At 54.5% G+C, this 23,143-nt stretch overlaps 2 protein-coding genes and 1 long non-coding RNA gene across 4 annotated transcripts in view; 1 reads left to right on the top strand and 2 right to left on the bottom strand.

The window, feature by feature from the left end:
- Window positions 1–6,787: 6,787 nt before the first annotated feature.
- LOC115654670 lies at window positions 6,788–8,557 on the bottom strand. The gene is made up of 2 exons (XR_004001223.1): window positions 8,473–8,557; window positions 6,788–7,794 (listed from the first exon to the last, which is right to left on the bottom strand). It is a non-coding gene; the product is annotated as an uncharacterized LOC115654670 (long non-coding RNA).
- Window positions 8,558–8,814: 257 nt separating this feature from the next.
- On the top strand, window positions 8,815–16,535 carry GOT1 (glutamic-oxaloacetic transaminase 1). 2 transcript variants are annotated; one of them, XM_030569727.1, is made up of 9 exons: window positions 8,815–8,972; window positions 12,124–12,305; window positions 13,158–13,281; window positions 13,545–13,657; window positions 13,903–14,007; window positions 14,722–14,872; window positions 15,003–15,168; window positions 15,278–15,420; window positions 15,880–16,535. In XM_030569727.1, the coding sequence occupies exons 1-9, from the start codon at window positions 8,855–8,857 to the stop codon at window positions 16,017–16,019; spliced, it is 1,242 nt and encodes a 413-aa protein (XP_030425587.1). In that variant the 5' UTR covers window positions 8,815–8,854; the 3' UTR covers window positions 16,020–16,535. The 2 variants fall into 2 exon arrangements, with proteins under 2 accessions (XP_030425587.1, XP_030425588.1); XM_030569728.1 differs by lacking the exon at window positions 8,815–8,972 and adding an exon at window positions 10,705–12,056.
- A 2,708-nt stretch (window positions 16,536–19,243) lies between these two features.
- CNNM1 (cyclin and CBS domain divalent metal cation transport mediator 1) overlaps window positions 19,244–23,143 on the bottom strand; it is a 54,728-nt gene continuing 50,828 nt past the window's right edge. Inside the window, exons 9-13 of the mRNA XM_030568818.1 lie at window positions 22,061–22,244; window positions 21,742–21,837; window positions 21,461–21,577; window positions 20,716–20,843; window positions 19,244–19,992 (exon numbers count right to left, since the gene is read on the bottom strand). Coding sequence (XP_030424678.1) covers window positions 20,764–20,843; window positions 21,461–21,577; window positions 21,742–21,837; window positions 22,061–22,244 — 477 coding nt within the window. The 3' untranslated portion in view covers window positions 19,244–19,992; window positions 20,716–20,763. The remainder of the gene's footprint in view (window positions 19,993–20,715; window positions 20,844–21,460; window positions 21,578–21,741; window positions 21,838–22,060; window positions 22,245–23,143) is intronic.

A 23,143-nucleotide genomic window follows, 5' to 3' on the forward strand; every position in this document is an offset into this window, starting at 1 on the left:
CCAGAGAAGGAAATGCAGAGCCACAGCAGGGTACTGGCCCCAGGGTGTAGGGAGAGAGCTGGGCTAATGGGTTAATTCCCCCTGCCTGGATGGCGTGAAGGAGCTGAGCCCTGGACATGGCTCCTGCACTGCGGCAGCCAGGCCCAGGCCCACGCCCTGGAGGGGGAGGAGGTGCAGGCTTGGCTGCTGGAGAGGAGCTGCCCAAGCTGATGGGTCCCCAGGCTGCAGTTCTTGGTGAATTTGTGTAAGACCAACCCTAGGGAGGACCCTGCACACCTCGGCTCATCCCTCAGCTCACTCTCTCTATAAACATGGCTTCCCAGGGTGGGGACGGTGAGTGTGGGGGGGCGGGGTGGAGGGGGCTGTTTCACTCCAGTTCAGGATGGTGGCAGATCATTGCTGAGTGTCAATCGGCAGTGAGAGATGAAGGACCGGGGAGGGCACCTCAGGTCCAGTTTCTACATTCTCGCTTGACTTTACACACAGTTCTGTGGCAACCTTTGTGTAACTCTATGGGATGAAAGGAAGGGGCCAGTGCTATCACACGGTCACTCCAGCAAGGGGCCTGGAAGCCTCCTGTTTGTCTGTCTCGTTCACGCAGCTGTTCCCAGAGTCACATACCAGACCAACTGCTCTGTGAAAGTGAAGGAGTGGGAGCCCGGCTTGGGCCACGAACACCCAGTCTCACTGGTAAGTAACTGCACTGGGTGAGCTCCCAGGGGGGAGCAGCTGAAGCGTGTGTATGGGTGAGGGTCCCTGCAAGCACGTCAGTAGGCAAGAGCACTAGCAGTCTCTATTAGTGCTGATTAGAAAATGGAGTAAAAAGTGGTGCCAGTTCTTGTGCAATCATGTTCCCCTGCCATGGACGTTATCCATCCCACTCCACCATTTACACACGATCTGTAAAGCAGAGCCAGGCACAGGGACTCCTGGGCTCCATCCATGGGGATTGTGGCCAAGAAGCTGGTACAGCCAGGTTGGCAGAAGCTGCCAGCACCCGTGTTTTTCCCCTGTGAAAAATAGTTCCACTATCCCCCTGAAGCTATCTCATGTCATTCTGGAGAGCAAATGATCAGGAGAGTTAGAAGCCATTAAGGGGATGTTTATACTACGCTAAAAATCCCAAAGCATCAAATCTCAGAGCCCAGGACAGCTGACTCAGGCTCATGGTGCTCGGGCTGCTGGGCTACAAATTGCAGTGTAGATGTTCTGACTCAGGCTGGAGCGTGGGCTCTGAGACCCTGAGAGGATGGAGGGTCCCAGAGCTCAGGCTCTAGCCCAGGCCAGAACATCTACACTGCAAGTTAATAGTCTTGAGTTAGCTGACCTGGGCCAGCCACAGCTGTTCCACAGGTCTTTGACCACAGTTTAGACATTCCCTATGGGCTCTGAGAACTAGGGTGACCATATTCTCGATTTTATAGGGACAGTCTCGATTTTTGGGTCTTTTTCTTATATAGGCTCCTATTACCCCAACCTCCTGTTCTGATTTTTCACACTTACTGTCTGGCGACCCTACTGAGAACCTGCTGGTCTGCAGGCTTCTCCTTACCCCATTGCTCTGGTTCAGGACTAGGATGCAGTAGATAATTTAGGCAGACTTCCCTCTTTATAATATCCCAGCACCTGTGATTTTTTTGCAAACTTGGAGTAAACATGATTTTGGTCTCCAGGATCTACATCTATGTTCACTTTCATTCCTCTCTTTCAACACTCTGACCATTGCTCAAATGTAAGAAGGCCTAGGTGCTGTTCATCAGATGTATTAACTAAGGCCTGTAAAGCACTTTGAAGATGAAAGGCTCTGTGTGGGGACTAAGAACTACATATTATTAAGCCCAGCCCTGAAGGTCTTACTCAGTTTTCACTATGTCCTTTCTCAGGCTTCAGTGGAAGCTTTGGCTGAGTTAGGGACGGGGTAAAATCATGTGAAGATTTGGGAATTAGGCCTAATGCTATTGCCTTGCTGCCCCTTTTCATCCCATTCATATTTTCTTCAGGGGAGAGGGCATGAATTGCAACAAGCTGGCATGTGGTAGGATAATCCTGCCTCTCGCTCATGGTCTGCTCCTCTGGCCAAATGTAAATGCCACTCTGCAGTTTCTGCAGGTACGGCTCGGGAGTCTCGTAGATTGTTGTTCTGCTCCAGGGTTTCTAATGTGGCTTCTCTTTTCAGCAAGGCGAAGATCTTTCAATCTAGTAAAAAGCTTTCGGGTAATTGTGGTGCTGAGATCAGTCAAGGATGCTGTGTGCTTTCAAAATGACACACTCCACAGCTGTGTGGTAGCATAGTGTGGTAACCAGTTGTGTTACGCATCTCTTGGGTCATGCTATGGGTCTGTCATTCATAAGGTCCTTTGTTTCCTTTTGAAAGGTCTTGCCTCTGTATGGGTGTGTGTAGGGGGCAGACTAGATGCCCTGTCAAGGCCCTACATTCCCGTGGCTCTGTAACTGTCATGGGTGTTACTTTCTCAGCTGGAGACCTATAAAACTTCCCATTCTGCAAAAGCTTCATGAGACAGAAAGACAGGTCCTTCCACATAGTTCTGCCCCAGCTGATGGAGCATTTAGTGCCTCTCATCCTGCTTCTTCTCCAGTAACGGGAGCAAGGAGGAGCAGCTACGAAGGATGGGATGAAGCTGAGTATGAGGGGAGATTTGATAGCTGCTTTCAACTACCTGATGTGGGGTTCCAAAGAGGATGGATCTAGACTGTTCTCAGTGGTAGCAGATGACAGAACAAGGAGCAATGGTCTCAAGTTGCAGTGGGGGAGGTTTAGGCTGGATATTAGGAAACACTATTTCACTAGGAGGGTGGTGAAGCACTGGAATGGGTTACCTAGGGAGGTGGTGGAATCTCCTTCCTTAGAGGTTTTTAAGGTCAGGCTTGACAAAACCCTGGCTGGGATGATTTAGTTGGTGTTGGTCCTGCTTTGAGCAGGGGGTTGGACTAGATACTTCCTGAGGTCGCTTCTAACCCTGATATCCTATGACTCTGTGAAAAGGAAACCTCTTCCGAGCTGCAGGTCCACAGGCGTGGGCTGAGGCAACCCCCCTCCACTGCATTAGACTGAAGAAGACCTTCGGCAATACAGGGTAGGGAATGATCCTGCCGGGGCAACCATTGTTTTTCCATCTCTGATATATATGATTCCATTATTTCCCCTCAAGACAGTGTCTGTCCCTCGCTTGCCGAATGGAGCTCTGCCCAGTACAATCCAGTGGGAATAATTCCCAAGAGTCCAGTTAGACAGCACCATGGCTCAGCTCCACCTCCTGCTCAACATTTCAGATTAGTCATGGTTAATTATAGGCATTATTTGTGCCACAGCTAGGCTGAGGCCCCACTAGGACCAAGGCCCGATAACATAAGAGCAGCACAAACACAGTAGAAGGAAGAGTCCCTGCCTTGAAGAGCTGGCAGTATAAGAATGTCCCATTCCTTCACTACCATCTCCGGGTTCCTCCATAGGCTGCTACAGGCCCCCACCCTGACACCAAAACACACAGCCAAAAACAGCCGAAACAGAACAATATTTATGTAAGATAAAGGGGATTTTGGGGGGCACAACAGACCTCAGCAGTGTGATCCCATTTAACACCCCATTCTGTGAATTACAGAACAGCTCTGTCCTTTCCCAGCACAGTCAGGATATTCTGTCCTGCTGCAGGACAGAGTCCAACTTCTGCTACATGGACCAGGGGGTGGGGGGAAGAGGAGGTTGACACTGTTATTTTATCTCAGAGTGGTCAGTGTCAAGATCCAGTGGTGGAGGGAAAGGAGGGGAATCCCTCACCTGAATGAACATGAATAAAAGGCTGTAGGGGCTGCCCCCTCATTTCCCTATTGGGGACAGTTAGAAGGTTGAGTTCCTTCAATTGTACGTTCTCACCACGTCCCTCTGGCTGTGACACTGAGAGGAGCGTCTCCCTAAGCCACTGACAGTCACCAGTATCTGCTGCCGCTCCTAAATTAACCATAAGTTACACCAACATAAGTGCTGGCGTGGACTATGCTATGTTGGCAGGAGAGCTTCTCCCGCTGACAGAGCTGCTGCTGATTGCAGGGGCTGGAGTAGTTAAGCCAGAGGGAGAGCTGTCTCCCATCAGCTGAGAGTGGCTACACTCAAACGCTTATGCAGTTGTGCTGCGAGGGCAGCTGTCTCCTGACTTCCATGCGCAGGAGCTGTCAGTGATTCTAGCACCAAGACTCCTGACTGTCAGTCACAGACACAGGAAGACTATTATTGTTCAATAGCACCCAGAGGCCCCAGTCAGGAGCGGAACCCCACTGGGCTGGGTACTGCACGAACAGTCCCTGCCCTGAAGAGCAGATTTGGATCTTCAATGCTGTCCTAAGACTGGATTTATTCACACTTTTGACACTGCATGGTTGGGTCCTGAAGGCTCAAGACTTTATAGCATTTGAACTGAGATTCTCTCCTGATGAATGTGGCCTGGTTCACATCCTTCCTGCTTGGATCTCCACCAAACCATCAAGAAAGTTCTTCCCTGGAACATGCTCTGAGAGACCCCCAGGACTAGACAGATGGGGACCCAGTGTCGTCTTCCCTCCTGGTTTAGTTTGCATGCTGCTTCTAGCAGGAACTGGCCCTCGTGCCTAATAATTCTGACTGAATCTATGTAACCTCACCCCAGTGCAGTTAGAGTAAGAACAAGATGAATGAGAGTCTCACTTTCCAGAGATCACTGCAACCAAAGGCAAAGGGATGCAGAACTCAAAACACCTTCCAGAAGGCCCAGAGGAGGGGACATATAAACGTAAGGAGCTGAACACTTTACCTTATTTCTTGCCCTCTGAGCCCACCCAGGGAGCCCTTAATGACCAGCCATATGGTGTCTTGGAGATAAACACAACCATGACACACACAAGTGATCCCACAGCAGAGGCAGACAGAGATGTTCCATTCAAATTACCTATTTTCACATGTGCCCTGGAGCTTCCTTCCAAACTTGTTCAGGCTTGGTCTTGTCTTTTCAAACATGTTTTGGTTTTTTATAGCAAATTTGGTGCTTGTGACAGCAGAGAGACTGAGAACCCAGGTCTGTTCGTCTTCAGGGAAGGCATGACACGTGCAGCACCGATGCCTGCTGCCTTCCTACCAAACCACCAGCATGCTTTGGCCATGACCAGAGGGCGAGGGAGAATACAGCCTCTAGAGCTAGTTTGCTCCTCAACCCCTTTGCTGAGGCAGCCAAGGGATATCAGCTGAACTAGGCTGAGATCCCCACCTCATTCTGCATGGGCCATTAAAGAGCCAACAGATGTTAATGACTTTCAGTCACCAGCTGAGCCGGTTTTGAACCAGTGCCCTGGAGCTGAAAGGCCCCCAACCCCAGAACTTCAAAATACATATATAAACTTTAAAAACATGACAGGTCAAGCGAGTGCCTCTCCCTTGGGGCAGAGACCTGGTGGAGGAGTCTGGGGCGGGAACTGCCTGACCTCATCCAGCAGTACCCCAGCTTGATGTGTTCTCATCCAGCCCCTCTTCCCAGCCGGAACTCATCTTAGTACCCAGGTGCCTTTGCTTAGTTCAATCCCCAGCAGGGCTCCAGGCTCACCTGCACCATGAGGCTCAGAAGAACCACCTGGTATAAAAAGTATAAAGCTAACGTGGCTCAACAGCGGCACCCAGAGGCCAACTGGGTTCATTGCAGAAGTGTAGAACAAACGCTTCATCTCGCCTAAAATCAGCCGAGCATCATGGACTGAGTCCCACTCTTGCACTGGAGTCTGGCTGTGCAGGGCTGATTGTAGGGTCAAGTTCTGTGTTTGTTACCAAGAGATCTCCAGCTTTTCCCTCTCCCCATCTCAACTGTAAAATTGTCTCAGCACAAAACCTCTGTCCCCACCTACTTCTCCGGTATTGTCACCTTCCCATCCCCTGCAGTCTGGAGCTTTGCCAATCTCACTGTCACGCAGTTCCCGGGCCACGCTCTGGAACTGCTCCCTATGAAGCCAGGCAGCACTCTGGTGAAGTCTCCTCTCTGTGAGCAGACTGTCTTCAGGGCAAGAAGCTACCTCAGCTTCAACCTTCCTAGGTCTGACCTTGGAGCATTCAGCATCCTCTGCCCCTCCGTGTGCTTCCCACAGCGAGTCACCCAGGCAGGGTCCTGGGGAAGCCACAGGGTCCTGCACCCCCACTTCGCAGTCAGACATGACTCTCAGCCAGCCAGTAAAACAGAGGTTTATTTAGATGACAGGAACACAGCCTAAAACAGAGCTTGCAGGTACAGAGAACAGGACCCTTCACCCGCATCCATCCTGGGGGGCAGTGAGCCAGACAACCCTGTCTACCCTCACTCCTCCTCCCCAGCTAACTCGAAACTGATTCCCCTCCAGCCCCAGCTTTGTCTCTTTCCCGGGCCAGGTCACCTGATAGCTAAAGGTGTGGGAGAACAAAGCGATCTCCTTGCAGGGGGGAAGGGCCCCGGCCATTAGTTGCCAGGAGAGAGCTTCAGCCATTTATACACACTGGCCTTTATCCCACCACCTAGAGACTTAAGAAATGCATAGGGGAAACTGAGGTACCCCTCTACTATTCAGAGGAAACATTAAGAACAGTCCCACTTCATCACACTCAGCACCTCCTTTTATCCCTTCTTCCACCTCTCACCCCACAGTATGACCTCTCTGTCCTGAAATACCAGTCCCCTCCCCCCCAACCATTAGTATAATTTTGCCTGCCAAGGCCACAAATACTGAGTAACCCACGTGGGGCCTCCTGCACCCTTACATTTCATGAGGTGGATGTGTGGGTGGCTCAGAACAGAAAGAAGAGGGAAAATTTTATTTAAGATGACATTAAAAAAAGCAAATGGTACAGACTTTAAGCGCAGAAGTGTCTGGTTATCAGGGAATAACGTGCAGATTACCAAGGGGTGTGAAGTTCAGTTTAAGATTGGATAGCGTAAGGAATACATAATCTACAATATCTTCAATTGGGGGTAAAAGGTTAATGGGTCAAAGTACAGACACTGAGATATGAGGGTATGTTGTTCGTATAATGGCTATGTTCAGCTGTGGAGTATAATGAATGGATATGACGATGAGGCTGGATTGACCCTCATTTGGTGAGATTTCACATTCAGTGAGTTTATGGTTCCAGCTCATATAGTCCAACAGAAAGTTTCTCAATCCCTTTCTTGTAGTTGATGCACGAAGTCACTCGGGCTCATGCCTCCTGGTACTGTCAGTGGCTCGTGATGTGTTCGATGCAGACGCCCCTGGACCATCAGATGGTGTCTGAGACCAGGTGCCATGTGAGCCATGCGAAGTATTGACTGATCGCGGAGGTCCACAGCACCCGCTCATTGCAGGGGTCCCAGGTGCCCAGAGCTCCGACGATCAGGGCAGCTGAAAGTTACCACATTCCTCCGAGCCTCTCGGCTTCTCTAGTCTTCTGAGCTTGTTATTTGGATTGTGAGGTCTTTGGGTTAGGGGCTTTCTCTGGTACGGGGTCCAGTGTGGGGACCATAATAACAGGGCTAGTTTTTTAACCAGTAAATGTCAGTGAACATCAAACTCATCACACAGCCCCAAACCAATGAAAACCGTTTCCATCAATAATAATGGAGTTACAGCTCAGCAAAATAAGAAAAATGGGTCTTGAGAACATGTCAGAGACTGTCATTAAAAATGATTGTCCAACACAGCCTGAGGTTTCCTGCAATTGTGCAAACAGCCATTAAAAATAGGAAAAAGTACATGAAACCAAACATGGCTGTTCTCCATCCGCACGATAAACAGCAGACCTGCACTCTGCCCAGCCTAGGAAAAACAAATGATTAGCCAGCCCCCGCCCCGGTGTCAGCCACCTTGTGGCCCCCACTCAGCTTGCCTCCCCAGGTCCTGCCCCCCGGGGCCCAGCCCCCCACAGGTCCCTCCTTAGCACCCCAAACAGAGCCCAACCCAGGCCCCTGCCTGAACCCCAGCTGGAACCCAAGCCAGCCACTCCACAAGACCCGAGCCAGCCCCGCTCCCCTGAACCGCAGCCAGCGCCCGAGCCAGCCCCAGCCCCTCCTGCAGGACCCGAGCCTGCCCCACCCCAAACTCCAGCCAGGGCCCGAGCCTGCCCCACCCCCAGCCAGGGCCCGAGCCAGCCCCAGCCCCTCCCGCAAGACCCTGGCCTGCCCCCCGAACTCCAGCCAGGGCCCGAGCCAGCCCCACCCCCCCCGAACTCCAGCCAGGGCCCGAGCCAGCCCCAGCCCCCCCGAACTCCAGCCAGGGCCCGAGCCAGCCCCACCCCCCCCGAACTCCAGCCAGGGCCCGAGCCAGCCCCACCCCCCCCAAACCCCAGCCAGGGCCCGAGCCAGCCCCAGCCCCAGCCCCAGCCCCAGCCCCTCCCGCAGGACCCGCCCCGCCTGGCCACGCAAATGGCGGGTGACCCCCCCTCGCCCCTGGCGCGACTCCAGCCCGCCCCCGCCCCCGCCCCCGCCCCGGCCTTACCACGCTGAGAGGCGCCTTCTCCTCCAATCAGCGCAGCCTTTGCGGCTCCCCGGGCCACCACTCGGCAACGGGGACGTCAGCGGCCCCGCAAACGCGTGAGCGTCTCACCAAGAGATTGGGTATTGTGGAGTCACCCCGCCCCTGCCGCACTGTGATAGGCTACGCCTACCCCGCCCATCTCTCGCGCTTTGTCATTGGGACAGCCAGCCTGAGCCGATCTGATTGGCTATCCCGGCTCCTCCCCGCCCCGAGGGATCTGATTGGCTGTCCCCGCTCGCCCTCGCCTTTGGCGCTCTGTGATTGGCTGAGCGCGGTCCCACCCCCCCGGTTGCCGGTGAAGGTGACAGTCTCCTCTGTGCCGCAGCCTCGGTCGCGCGGCGCTATGGCCGCCGGCTCCCTCTTCGCCTCCGTGCCGCGGGCCCCGCCCGTCGCCGTGTTCCAGCTCACGGCCGACTTCCGGGAGGACCGGGACCCGCGGAAAGTCAACCTGGGGGTGGGCGGTGAGCGAGCCGGGCCGGGCCGGGGGTGGGCGGTGAGCGAGCCGGGCCGGGCCGGGGGTGGGCGGTGAGCGAGCCGGGCCGGGCCGGGGGTGGGCGGTGAGCGAGCCGGGCCGGGCCGGGCCGGGCCGGGCCGGGAGGGGAGGGGAGGGGAGGGGAGGGGAGGGGGGTGGGCGGTGAGCGAGCCGAGCCGGGCCGGGGGTGGGCGGTGAGCGAGCCGGGCCGGGCCGGGGAGAGGGGTAGGCGGTGAGCGAGCCGGGCCGGGCCGGGCCGGGCCGGGAGGGGAGGGGAGGGGAGGGGGGTGGGCGGCCGGCCGGGCGCTGAGCGGGCCGGGCCGGCCGGGCGCTGAGCGGGCCGGGCCGGGCCGGGAGGGGGGTGGGCGGGCGCTGAGCGGGCCGGGCCGGGCCGGGAGGGGGGTGGGCGGGCGCTGAGCGGGCCGGGCCGGGCCGGGGGGGGGTGAGCGGGCGCTGAGCGGGCCGGGCCGGGGAGAGGGGTGGGCGGGCGGTGAGCGACGAGGGTTGGCGGTGAGCGAGCGGGGCTGGGCCGGTGAATAGGAAGCCGAGGGCTGGTGAGTGGGGCTGTGCGGTGATGGGCGGGGGGTGAATGGGGCTGGGCGGGGGAGGGGTGGTGATTGGGAAGCCAGGAGGTGGTTAATGGGTCAGCCTAGTGGGCTCCCAGTGGCCCTTGTGTCTGATCCCGGGCGAGGCGTGATCTGGGCTGATCTGGGGGTAATGGGGGGCCTTAGGTCAGCCAGGGGATTGTGGTGGTTCTAGAAAGTGGGTGACTAGCCCCTTCCTGAGTTGCTTCCTGTTCTCCACAATGGGTCACCTGAACAGTAGCTGTGTTCGAGGGGTCTCCCCTCTCTTACTTCTAAGCCCCATTGCCCTGCAGCTGCCCAAGGCCATGCTCGGTGCTCACTTCCCATTTGGCCTCTAGCCCTGCTGGGCCCCATGCTCTGCCCCCTGGACATTTCCATGTGCTAAGCTGAGCCAGGATGCTTTCACCCAGGCTCTTAGGGGAGGAGGTCTGGGGGGGCGCCTGGTGTGCTGGCTCCATTTCAGCACTACCCCTGCTCTGTGTGACCTTGGATGGGTTGTCTCCTTGCGCAAAGCAAAGCTGGGTGGGAGGGGAGGTGTGATCTTTTTCCTCTGCACAGGAGGCAGGGTCTAGGCTGAGTCTGTCACTGTTCAGCACATTGAGGTGCTGGGACAGAAGGTCCTAGAGATGTGTGAAGGGTTAGCGCAGGGGTCGGCAACCTTTTAGAAGTGCTGTGCAGAATCTTCATTTATTCACTGTAATTTAAGGTTTTATATGCCAGTCATACATTTTAATGTTTTTAGAAGGTCTCTTTCTATAAGTCTATAATATATAGGGGGGAGGGATAGCTTAGTGGTTTGAGCATTGGCCTGCTAAACCCAGGGTTGTGAGTTCAATCCTTGAGTGGGCCACTTAGGGATCTGGGGCAGAAATTGGTCCTGCTAGTGAAGGCAGGGGGCTGGATTCAATGACCTTTCAAGGTGCCTTCCAGTTCTAGGAGACTGGTATATCTCCAATTATTAAAATGTAAAGTAAATAAGATTATTTAAATGTTTAAGAGGCTTCATTTAAAATTAAATTAAAATGCAGAGCCCCCCGGATCGATGGCCAGAACCTGGGCAGTGTGATTGCCACTGAAAATCAGCTCGAGTGCTGCCTTCGGCACACATGCCATAGGTTGCCTACCCCTGGGTTAGCGTATGATCTGCCTTTGTAGGGGTGCCAGCTCCATGGCTCTGGAGACTGAACTCCTCTAGTCAGTGCTGTGCCCTCCCAAGTAGGCTTCCCCTACCCCAGGTAATATGCCCGACCCTGGGGTACCGCCACCGAGGACAGAATGGACTTCAGTCTTTAGATCTCACTGAATGAGCTGTGCTCTCTGAGCGTGGTATCAAGAGAGCAGATTGGTGCCAGTGGTGACTCCTGTCTGGGGGAGAACTAGTAATGCATCTCACATCAGGGTGAATGGACAGCTGTTGAGGGCAACTATTTTCAGTCTCTAACACCCCTAGTTGCCTTGAAACCAGTGCCAAAGAGGCAGAAGTCTGTATCCTAATCTCTGTCCAAATTCAGTCTTTGTTATTCTGATTCCGTTCCATTTAGGGAACAATATGGGTGCCCCCCGGTGTCTGGAGGCTGTAAAATGGCACAGAAATGGTCCAGACTGTATAATTAGAGTGGATCCCCAGATGCCTGTTCCTGGCAGTGCCCAGTGGAGGGGAATTGATTCTAAGATTCAGGCTTGAGACCTCAAAATTCCCTGCTGGCACAGTGCGCTCTGCCCTTCCTCCCAGGGTAGACAACTGGAGTTCCATGCAATATGTTGTGTGTAGACCTTTAGGGTTAGACAGATGCTAAATAACCAGTGGCCCTTTTCACAAGACCTAGGGTTTGCCCCAGCATCTCTCCATCTCGGCTAGTCTGCAGCATGTTGTGTGCTGTTTTCCCATCTTGCTTCTGACTTGCATGCAGAGGTGGCTGCATTTCCCTGTGCATGTGAACTGGTTTAGAAAGCATTTTGTCCTGAAAGGTGCTGAGGAAATGGTTACTTCAGTTAGTCACTCCCTCTTCCCTGTGAAATGTATTTACCAGGTTCCATCAAGCATGCTCAGTGCTGTCGGGAATGGACAGGAAGTCTCATCCCTGCTCCACAGAGCTTATGAGCCTAATCCACAGCATGTACGTGCTAGTGAGTGCATGGATGGTACGAAGGTGGCACTACTTGGATCACTATAGGTCAGGCACTTTTGTGTGGGGAGTCTGTCCAGAAGCAGCATTGCCAGTGTAGTGCAGCTTGTACTGTCCCTTGGTGTTTGAAAGGTTAACAGAATCCTTCTAATCACTTCCTAATTTATCTTCTTTACTCATGAAATGTTTTGATAGGAAACTGGGGGGAGAGGGGGTGCTATGGCCTATGGATTCCGGAGACAGTCTGTAAAGGACATTTCCCAGGTCATAAGAAAATGTATCGTTCCCCTCCCTGTGGCCTCAACCTCTGGATCTGAACAGCAATTGCGAGAATGGGAAAGAGATCTAGTCTAATAACTGTGGGTAAGTTTTTCTGGCTGAGTGTCCCCTTGGCTTGTGGAGCGTAAGACTCTCCTTTTCTCTCTTGCAGCCTATCGCACAGATGAGGGGCACCCCTGGGTCCTGCCCGTAGTGAAGAAAGTTGAGCAGAAGATCGCTAATGATGCCAGCTTGAACCATGAATACCTGCCGATCCTTGGCCTGCCTGAGTTCCGGGCCAACGCTTCAAGGATCGTGCTTGGAGATGACAGTCGTGCTATCAAGGAGAATCGTGTAAGCTCTGGGGAGAAGCGACTCTTTGCTGAGACATACTAGTGAATGGGGTCTCTGGAGGGTGGGAGAGATCTTGCCAGGATTGCAGAGTTTGCCCTGACTGGTCTGTCACTCAGCTCAGTTTCAGGTCTGCATTCTGGCTGCATGGAGCTGTTGGCCTGCTCAGAGCTCTCTGAACATGTAGGTTTGGGCTCCCATCTAGACGTTGAATACCAGAAACCGATAGGAAACCGCCCCCAGAGGGAAGGCAGAAGATCTGGGTTCTGCCACCTGATTTTGAACCATTCCAGAACTGGCCAGGCATCTGCCCTTGGACTCCGATGGGAAGGGCCGGCAGGTCTGACAGAAACAGATGGAACCCGCCAAGGTCCAAAGGGGGTATGAGACATGAGAGAGAAGCTATTCAAGGAGTGACAGCAGGAGGGAGCTGAGGGTAGATGATATGGGGTTCTTTAGGTGTGTTAGTGCATCCCATGGTAAGTGCTGACGTACGTGGCTGCGGTATGAAAGTCCTGGTTGGCCTGGAAACAGGTGCTCTGATACCATGGTATGGGGCCCTATAAGTTAGCAGTCACTGAGGAGCAGAGCCTGCCCCAGTATTGCAGAGGAGCTTCTGCTTTGATGTCAGGAAGCCTGGCCTAGCAGGCGCAGTCCTGGGCTGTGGCAATTAAAGGGATCTACCTCAGATTGGATGAGGGGTTCTGAATTCCGGGTCGGGGGGGGTAGATCCCTTTAATAAGTGGAGGCCAGCGAGGCTCATCTCACTCTGTGCCTTTCTGATGTTTCCACATGATCTCTGACTGTTGCCATCTGTTGGTGGCAGGCTCTTGGTGACCCTGCTCTGCCTTTCAGGTAGGAGGGGTTCAGTGCTTGGGCGGGACTGGCGGTCTGCGCGTTGGAGCAGAGTTCCTGCGGCGCTGGTACAATGGAACCAACAACACAGCAACTCCTGTCTACATCTCTTCTCCTTCCTGGGGTGAGTGCTGCCGTGTGTTCACGCTTACTGCTCACTGGAGCCTGCAGGAGAAGTGGGTAAGGTGGGAGCAGTCCAGCTGGACTCTTCACTCTGGGGGGGGGGGGTGATGGGAGGGGGAAAGGTGTCTCATACGAACAAGGGAGAGGTTCACCCCCTCCTCCTCCATGGGCGGTGTGGCAGGAGGCAACTTAAGTCAGGAATGGAGGAACTGGCTGGCTCAGGCAGCTCTCCAGTACAGACAGACTGGTCTCCTCTCTCCTCAGAGAACCATAACTCTGTGTTTGTGAATGCTGGCTTTAAGGACATCCGGGCCTATCGCTACTGGGATGCTGCTAAGAGGGGGCTGGACCTGGAGGGGCTCCTGGAGGACATGGAGGTGGGTAAGAGTGCCTTGGAGAAGTAATCTCCTGAGCTGCATCCAAAGGCACCAGCTGCCCTAACTTCAGATCAGCCAGGCCCTTCTGTGCAGGAGCCTACCCGTTTCTTGCCTAGGGGTAACGAGCAGGACTGGAGCCAGATCTGTGTGATAGAGTCCAGCACAGTGGCCAAGGCAGCTGGTGGCTGACTGGATGTGGGCCCTCTGCTGTGTGTGCATGTGACAGAGAACTACTCTTTCCTCAGAGTGCACCAGAGTTCTCCATCTTTGTTCTGCATGCCTGTGCGCACAACCCAACTGGCACAGACCCCACCCTGGAGCAGTGGAAACAGATTGCTGCTGTCATGAAGGTATCCGCAGAGAGTGGACTGGTGCGGAGAGGGCTGTAGTGTGGCCAGGGAGCAGGAAGCCCTTGAGCCAACCAGAGCACAAACAGGACTCTAGGCTCTATTGGGGGAGAGGTAGGAGTGGGAGAAAGGGCCCCTCCCTGGTGAGTTGTTGGAGCCTTAGGTAAGAATGAGGAGGGGCTGGGACCAGCAGAAATCTGCTCTTGGACACTACAGGATGTTTATATTGCCCCAGTTCTGCTTGTGCTGCTAACTTGCATTTAATCTCAGGCTCTGGCTGATACATATGCATCTGGAAAGACTTCCTTCTCTCTCCTGGGTGCCCAGTAACAGGATGTGAAATAAGTCACATCCCCTCCTCTGTCCCCTAAAGAACATACTAGTCAGGTAAAAGGGACACCTCTGTCCTTCTTCCCGGTGGTGTGGGAAGCAGCTGCTGCTGTTTTCTTGTAGTGACCTTCTTCTCCCATCCGCTGGGCTGTGATTTGACACACTTCCCAGCTTGTCTCAAAGTCTCCCCCTTCATTCAAGTCCTAATGGCAGTGCTCCAGTCAGGCTTGCGGGGTTCCCACCCTGCCCCAGATTCACACTGGCCTTTACAGGACTTCCCAGCAGATCAGCCCACCCTGCTTGGGTGAGGGGAGGGGGCAGAAATGGGGACAAGGGGTTCTTAGGGGTAGGGCAGGGTCTCCCCTCTAATTATCTTCCTGTCTGTAGCGCCGGTTCCTGTTCCCATTCTTTGACTCAGCCTATCAGGGCTTTGCCTCCGGCTGCCTGGACAGAGATGCCTGGGCTGTGCGGTACTTTGTCTCTGAGGGCTTCGAACTCTTCTGTGCTCAGTCCTTCTCCAAGAACTTTGGGCTCTACAGTGAGTATCCCTCTGGCAGCAGCTAACCCTGCAGGTTGGGCCGCCTCGCTGGGGGTGGTGGGTGAAGCCTGCCGGGATGTGGGGCACAGGGGCTGGGTGTAGTGGCTCATGTCTCCATGTCTGTCTCCAGATGAGCGAGTGGGGAACCTGAGTGTGGTGGGGAAGGATGCTGACAACGTGCAGCGTGTCCTTTCCCAGATGGAGAAGATTGTCCGCACCATCTGGTCCAACCCTCCCTCACAAGGAGCACGTATCGTGGCTACCACCCTCACCTGCCCGCAGCTCTTCGCTGAGTGGTAAGTGGTGCCTGTGCCAAAATGGGGTGTTGAGGGGAGGAGCTGTCATACCAGGGCATGGATAGACCTGGCTAAATTCCACTACTGGCTCCCTCTCTCTCCTGCACAGGAAGGACAATGTGAAGACGATGGCAGATCGGGTCTTGCTAATGCGGTCGGAGCTCAGGGCCCGGCTCCAGGCTCTTGGGACCCCAGGCACCTGGAATCACATCACTGAGCAGATTGGCATGTTCAGTTTCACAGGGCTGAACCGTAAGTATCAATGAACCAGATCCTGTTGCAGCAGGAGGTAAGCTCAGGGGCCTGGAACTGAGTGGGGTTGGGCTGCAGGAACCCAGGCTGGATTGCCTGAAGAACTTCTCCAGTGTCTTTCTGGGGTGCAGTCTTGGGCCTCTGATGGGTAGTAGGAAAGTCTGGATGGAGAGCAGTCAGCACTCCTGGCTTGCTCTCTACAGCACCTCCTGCTGGGTCTGACCAGGACTGGAGTAGCTTAGAGCTCACCTACAGCCAGTGCTCCTGCTATTCTCTCTACTCATCTTCTGCTTGGAGAGGCTGAGTTTGGAGTAGCTCTGTGCGTTATTTCACTGGCCAGGTCCTGAACCTCTTTTCTCCATTCTGAAAGCTGATGAGATGCAACACTGACCTGCACTTTGAGATTTCCAGGTCTCCCACATGGCTGACCTGAGTTCTCACTTGAATGTGTTTCTCCAGCTAAGCAAGTGGAGTACATGATCAAGGAGAAGCACATCTACCTGATGGCCAGTGGACGCATCAACATGTGCGGCCTGACCACCAAGAACCTGGACTACGTGGCCAGCTCCATCCACGAAGCGGTCACCAAGTTCCAGTGAAGAACACAAACCACTGAACTCCCATCTGAACTACCAAAGCAGTAGTGTGTAGTCTGTTTCCCTGCTCATAACTCACGTCCATCACACCTGTGAGGGTTTAATAAGGATGGGAAACAGTGGCTATATCAGGGATATCAGCCTGCCTGCATCTCTGAAAGCCACTTATAATACAGGCCAGTACCCTCCTGGGGCTGGTGGGAAAGTAAGCCATCTTGTCTCATTTGGCTGACAGCAGCCATATGCGCTGGGACCCATACATCTCAAAGCTGCCTATTTCCATGCAACCAAATAGACCCAGTATAACCAAAATGGTTTGGCCCAGTCACCTCCTGTACAGGTGCAGTGCATTGTGGGATAGGTGCCCAAATTCATGGGCCCCCTTGTCTTGTCTGTGGGTTGGAGGCACTGTAAAATTTCAGGGAGTGAGCCTATTGTCGGCTTCCGCCTCGCATGAGGAAAGCGTGATTGTTTCTTTGTGTTGCTGAAAGAAAATAAATCTCCATCTCTGAAGGATGCCCTGCTGGGTGCTTGTCCTGCTGCCTGTGATCTGTGTTTGCATTGCTGTGTAACTGCCTAAACTAGCATTGACATACTGGTGGCAGAGGGAAGATGGGACATGACCTTGCGTGGCCAAACTCTTAACTGTTGCAATAGGCTCCAGCCTTGGAGTGCTGAACTGCTGGGTGTGTGTGGCTCCTCTGCCCATCCCCCCTCTAAGCAATACCAGCCCTCCCTCACAGGTCCACAATAAAAGCCCTATGATCCAAAGCTTCATCTTATTTTAAAGAAGAGACTTGCCCAGAGGTTCATTCTTTGATGGCATCTCATGGCAACTTTCCCTTTCCATCTACCATTGCATCCCCCTGGCAACTACAGCTACTCACGGGGCAAAATGCTACTAGGAAAGTTCTGATGAATCTAAAGTGTGTCCTTGAATAACTAACTAATCAATTCACTCCCCATGTATCACTTCTGTTTCTTTGCCTGGCTTTCCTCGGCCAGTGTATATGCATGTTTCCCACTTGGTGAGATGTTGACCAGACATCTGATCATCTCCTCCACAGGAGACTTCTTCTCTCGATCATAGCCCCTGTCCCATGGGTGGTTCCATTCCTGAGTCGATCCTATTTCTTCTCATGCAGCAGTTGCTGCTTTAGGCCCATGGGCTGCATCCTCATTATAGGCATCTGGATACTACGCTATGGAGAACCAAGATTCCTGTAGAAGCAGTAGGAGAGGAGGAGAGCTAGGACCATCCAGCAACCATTTCTCTGCACGTGGCCAGCTAGGGCTCTGTGGACCAGTTTAGGAAATGCGGATGTAGCCTCTTTTTGAACAGATCTTTGTTCAGAGCAGAGTTCCCTCCATTGCAACAGAAGGTCAGGTCTGAAGTTCAGTCACTCCTGAGTTAAGCTCACTTTGTAGAGTGGCATTTGTAAGTGTTGTGCTGTTTCACAGCACCATGTACACACTAGTGCTAGAAAGGGCATGAGTGTGTGGGGGGGGGGAGGGGTTCAAGAGGGGTCACAGGGATGCACTGTCCAGCTGTAGTTGCTGAAACACAGGAGTGGGAATTAGGCAGCTGTGCTGTGACCCTTGGCAAGTCACTTAACCTCTCTGTACCTCTTCCCTATCTGTGAAAGGGAAAGGAATCCTTCCCTCCAAGGGGAAGTGCTGTTGAGTGCAGTGCGAAATGCACCCTTTCCTGTATCATAGCTCGTGGTTGAGCCACAGGATGTGTGTGGAGGGGCCTTTCCTTGGAGGCTCCTGTCCTATGCGTGACTCCTCATTTTCCTTACCCCAAAACTCTGCTGAGCCAGAGCAATAGAATCTCTCCCTGGCTCCATTCAGAACTCAAACTGCTGCACTGATTTGGGCCAAATAGGGCTTATCTTGGTGATTTCAGGGAGACTGAAGGGGGGCTGGAACTTCCTGCAACCCTGTATTTCCCCTGGAGGCTGCCTGGGACCTTATCTCGGCTATAGCTCCAGCAGTGGGAGCAATGGAGGGAGAAGACCAGGAAGATGCCCCCTGTAGGTACAGCCCCTACTGCCATGCAAGTGTCTCAGACACACTGATTTGTGAGGCATGCGTGAGTGGAAGGACGCCGGGGCCTGCGCAGCCAGGCCTGCAGGGGTCTTGCCTGGGCATGAGAGCAGCAGTGCCTCATACTGCTTCCATTTGCCTTCTAGCCCCATCACATTTTGCTTCTCTTATGTCTGTGACAGCCATGAAATTAATCACTGACAGCCTTGGCCACAGCCCTGGCAAACTGGTTCTTCACCCAGTTCTCAGGGTGATATTAAGAGGCTGGAGTAGCTACTTCTCCAGCTCTACAGGCTAGTTTACATTTAATATCCCTTCAGTACCACACTCTGTTAACACTTAGTCCTCCAACAGCCCCCCGAGAAAAGGGCTTTCTCTAGTATGCTGGGCCATGCTCTGTCTCAGTGTTTTAAATGGCCCCCCAGGGAGGCGGTAGCAGAACCCAGCCAGCCTGACTCCCTCTCCTGTGTGTCAGTCAGGTGATGGTCTTGCTGAGCGTGGGGAGGATGTGTGTCTAGTGCTTAGAGCTCAGAGCTGGACCTCCAGCATTCTGCTCTCTTTCTGCCTCTGGGTGGCCTTGGGTAAGTCCCCCTCCTCCAGGGCTGCCTCCCCCCTTGTAGAGAGAAAAGCTTTTAATACAGCCTTCCCCTGAGTGCAGGCAGCATTAGTTGCCTCCATCAGGGCAGTCCTGGGGAAGGGGGTGGGGTTATGAAATGCTGGTGAGCTCTGCAGGAGAATGCCAAGGTGCTACAACAGCTAGTAGGAGTGAGGGCAAGGTGGAAGTGGGTGTGGTGCAAGGGGCTGGCACTTAAAAAGGGGAACCTGAGGCTGAATGTGAGGTCAGGCTGCTTGCTGGGCAATGTGACTGTGCACCTGTCTCCTGGGGAAGAGGGAATCTGCCCCCCCAGGCTGGCAGCAGCTCTGAAGCTAGCAGTCTTGGCGCTAAGGGGGCTGTTTTGGGGAGAGGGGATTCGGATGCAGTTTGTTCTGCTGCAGGCAGAGGTTGCTTTCCCCTTCCTGCTGGTAACTGTCCCGGGGAGCTGTGGGGGGAATGGCGCAGCTGCCCCATGCAGCAGTGATGCGTGCCTCCCCCCCCATCTCTGTGGGGAAGAGAACCTGGCACAGTTCAGGCCTTTAAACAGCAGCTTTTCCTGTGCTAGCCCAGACAGAGGTGGAGCTGCACCGGAGGGATGGTTTTTAATGTAAAGGATCAGCCTCCAGAGCGGCGATTTAAAACTCTAACATTCTGATGCCAACTCGTGGCTCTGAGCTGAGGCCTGTCGCAGGGCCATGGTGGTTGAAGTGCAGCTCTGAACCTCCTTTCCCCAGCTGAGGGGGGCGGATATACTCAGCACTGTGCGGGGCCTGAGGCCCACACCTGGCCAGTGCCTGCGGGATGGGCAGTTCACTGCTCCCCAGGGACAGACTGAAATGCGAGGGCAGGTTTTGACTGTCACTGCACAAACTGTGTGGTGGGAGGGGATGGGCACTGCCCAGAGCATGGCGCTCCTTGGGGCAGGAGCCCCATCTCGTTATGGCTGCAGTGCCCAGCGCTATGGGGCCCTAATTCAAAAGGGGCTGGGAGCTACTGTCAAGTATTAAAGGATGTCCTGGGTAGCCTGAGCTGGGTCGCCTCTCCCTGCTTCTTGCCACAGAGGAACCACGCCGCAGGCACTGTCACTTCTTTCTCTTCTTCTCTTTGAGACGGAACGCCTGGCAGCAGGGCAGCAGCCGGCCACTTGCCCTGACTTCCTGGCAAGTCCAGGGCTGCTGCCTCTGCTTCAGTCCCACCCAGGGGCCCTGACGTTCTCGCCTGGGGCTTGACACATGTCCTGGAGGGAGGGCAGGTGTCGAGTGGGCAGGCAGCGGCATGCAGACCCACTGCTGTCGCACACGATGCGCTGCAGGAGGCTCTCATGCTGCAGACCTGAAAGAAAAGCAGCTGTTTAATGCTCGTGGTTCCCCTTTCCTGCTCTCTAGAGCTGCCACCCCCGCCCCCCGGGCCTCCCAGCCCCCGGTGCCCCCCACTCCCCCTGAGCCAGGCTGCAGGGTGTTAAGTCTCAGGGCTGGGCTCGGCCTGCATTCAGCAGCTTGGGGACTCCCTAAACAAGGACATGGCAGGAGCCCACACAGGTTACACCTGCTCATTCCATTGAGCAGCCTGGCTGAAAGCAGCTTTCCAGAAGGGCAGACGCTGGTTTTGAAAGCATTATGGACGTGTCCCTGCTGAGGCATGTGTGTGGGGAGGGGGACGACTGCAGTCTCTCTACCTCCCCAACCCCTACCCCATGGAACCACTGGCCTGAACAGCCCTGCCAGGTTCAGTGCACTGCCCAGTCTCCTGTGCTGCTTTGGAGACAACACCCAGCTCCTGGACAGACAAGCTACAGCCCTGCCAGGCTCAGGCAAGGGACAGACAGGGCTTACTGCAGCCAGGCCTTTGCCTGCTCAATGTAGGAGGGCAGAAAGCCCCAGCCCTGTAGTGGGGGGCAGGATCCGAGAGGGTTGATGGCAGCTCCTGACCAGCTTTCCAGGCCCTGCAGTGTGCGCTCAGGGCAGAGCAAGGGTGTCCCCCCAGTGCCTGTGGCAGGCCATTGGGGGTGGGGGCAGTGTCTCTTTCCAGCAGCAGTACTGAGGGGTGTGTTCACACCTCGAGGCTACATGGGACTCCAGCACCGCATTCCCGCCACGCTGCCACTCAGCTGATTAACGGCGCTCGGTTGGAATTCTCCTCCAGCGGCGTCTCGCCATCCGGGGACTGCCTCCTCTTCTGTCCACCTGCAAACAGCCTGGGATCAGTGCCCTGTGGGTCCTCAGACAGTGCTATTCCACCCTGGGGGTGCTGCATTAGGGGGAGGGGACAGCCCAGGCCCTTCATAGCACCTGGAGGCTGCTGGCTACTGGGTGCTAGTGGAGCCAGGCCCCGCAGACATGCACCCCAGCCTTCAGTCATGCTACAGTGTGTGTGTGTGTGGGGGGGGGGGTTCTATTGCAGGGTGCAGTACCGCCTGCTGCCACCAGGGAAGGTGCATCCATGGACAGCTGGGCTCCCTGCAGCTGCTCCATGGGCCCCAGCTTGTCCAGGCCCAGCAACAAGCAGGAACGTAGGGACCCCAGGGGCTGGGCTGGCAGATCTGAGCATGGGTGAAGGGGGGCAGTAGTAGAGGAGGCTCCTTTCCCTTCCCATCTCCCCATTCGGGCCCCAGGTTTTCCCTCGGTTAGTTGCTGGGTGCAGAGCTGGCACCTGCAGCTCCATTACTGTTTTGGGCCCCCGCTGTCCTGCTGTGCACCATATGTGCCTCCCCCCCCACACCACTGGGGTCTGTGTGCCTGTCTGTGCTCCCACGCGTTACCCCTCTGCCCCTCCCGTGGGGCTGGCTGGGTGCTTCACTCACTCAGTGTCCTCAGCAGCTTCTTGCCCAGGGTCTCCTTGGTGCCGCTTGGGGACGTGCCGCTGGCTGTCTCTGTGTTCGGGCTCTCCAGCTCCACGGTGATGTCACAGCATTCGCTGGCTGCAAAGGAGGAAGGTCAGAGCAGTGCTATCTCTGGGCAGGGCTCTCCAGAGCATCTAGGGTGCCTGGTGGCTGCGTCCTCCAATTTCCCCCCGACCCCTCCCCAGTGCAGCCACTCCTCCAATATGCTAGTGGGGCCACATCTGTCTCACCCCGGGACTTACCTTGCCCCTTGCCTTTCTCCTCCTTGAGGAAGGGGATTCCCTCCACGCGGAGGAACGTGGAGTCACTGGGGCTGCAGAGCCTCTCTGACCAGCTGCCTGTGGGAGACACCCCCGTCCCCGGCCCGGGGAGGGGGAGTGTGTCAGTGTGAGCATTGGGGCCCAGGTGTGAATACGTGCCACGGGCCAGGCCCTGAGCGTGAAGGGATGTGTGTGTGCAGCTGGTGGCGTCAGGGCCCAATGGGTGCTAGGAAGTGTCAGACGATTGTGGGGAATGGCTTGCCTGTGGCACTGGCCGTCAGGCAGCCATGGGGTGACTTACAAGCAATGCTGTTCCTCTCGTTCAGGAGGGTAGGGACGGGGTCCTCCTTCGGGGTCTGTGGGGTCCCCTGGGCTGTCGGGGCCTTGGTGGAGTTGCCATCATTGAACACCTCCATGTCGGGGGACTGGGGTGAGCTGTCCATGCGGCTGGCTGCCAGTGCGTTCTGGTACTGCTGCCGGGTGATCTGGCACAGGACAGACAAGCAAGCTCAGCTGGGTGAGGTCAGGTGGAGGAAGTAGCTAAGTGGGCAGCTATTTTAGACTTGATTCTGACCAACAGGATGGAATTGGTTGTGAATCCGAAGGTGGAAGGCTATTTGGCTGGAAGTGTCACGAGATGAGAGAGTTCATGATTCTAAGAAAAGGAAGGAGTGAGAGCAGCAGAATAAGGACAATGGACTTCAAAAAAAGCAGATTTTAATAAACTCAGAGAACTGGTAGGTTAGGTCTCATGGGAAGAAATTCTAAGGAATAAAGGAATTCGGGAGAGCTGGCAGTTTCTCAAGGACACAATATTAAAGGCACAACTGCAAACTATTCCAATGCAAGGGAAAGACAAAAAGAATAGTAAGAGGCCAATATGGCTCTGTCAGGAGTTCTTTAATGATCTGAAAATAAAAAAGGAATCCTACAAAAAGTGGAAACACTGATGAATTGCTAAGGACCAGTAGAAAACAATTGCACAAGCCTGTAGGATCAGAATCAGAAAGGCCAAGGCACAGAATGAGTTACACCTAGCAATGGACATAAAGGCAATAAGAAGAGGTTCCTTAAATATGTTAGTAGCAAGAGAAAGATGAAGGAAAGTGTGGGTCTGCTGCTTAACAAGGAAGGAGAGCTATTAACAGATGACATCAGAGGCTGAGGTGTTAAATGCCTGTTTTGATTCAGTTTTCACTAAAAAGATTAATGGTGTCCAGATGCTCAACACAATTACTACTAACAACAAGGGCGAAGGAACACGAGCCAAAATAAAGAAAGAACAGGCTAAAAAATATTTTGGTATGCTAGATGCATTCAAGTTGGCAGGGCCTGATGAAATTTATCTTAGGGTACTGAAGGAACTAGCTGAAACAATCTTAGA

This window comes from Gopherus evgoodei, chromosome 7 (assembly GCF_007399415.2).
Source record: "Gopherus evgoodei ecotype Sinaloan lineage chromosome 7, rGopEvg1_v1.p, whole genome shotgun sequence".
Taxonomy (NCBI): Eukaryota; Metazoa; Chordata; order Testudines; family Testudinidae; genus Gopherus; species Gopherus evgoodei.

Excerpts from the sequence above, each read along its gene's own strand:
- GOT1 (XM_030569727.1), top strand. The coding sequence starts at position 8,855 with ATGGCCGCCGGCTCCCTCTTCGCCTCCGTGCCGCGGGCCCCGCCCGTC. Across the intron at positions 13,658-13,902 it reads GGCTCCTGGAGGACATGGAG|AGTGCACCAGAGTTCTCCAT; the intron begins GTGGGTAAGAGT and ends CTCTTTCCTCAG. Across the intron at positions 14,008-14,721 it reads AGATTGCTGCTGTCATGAAG|CGCCGGTTCCTGTTCCCATT; the intron begins GTATCCGCAGAG and ends TCCTGTCTGTAG.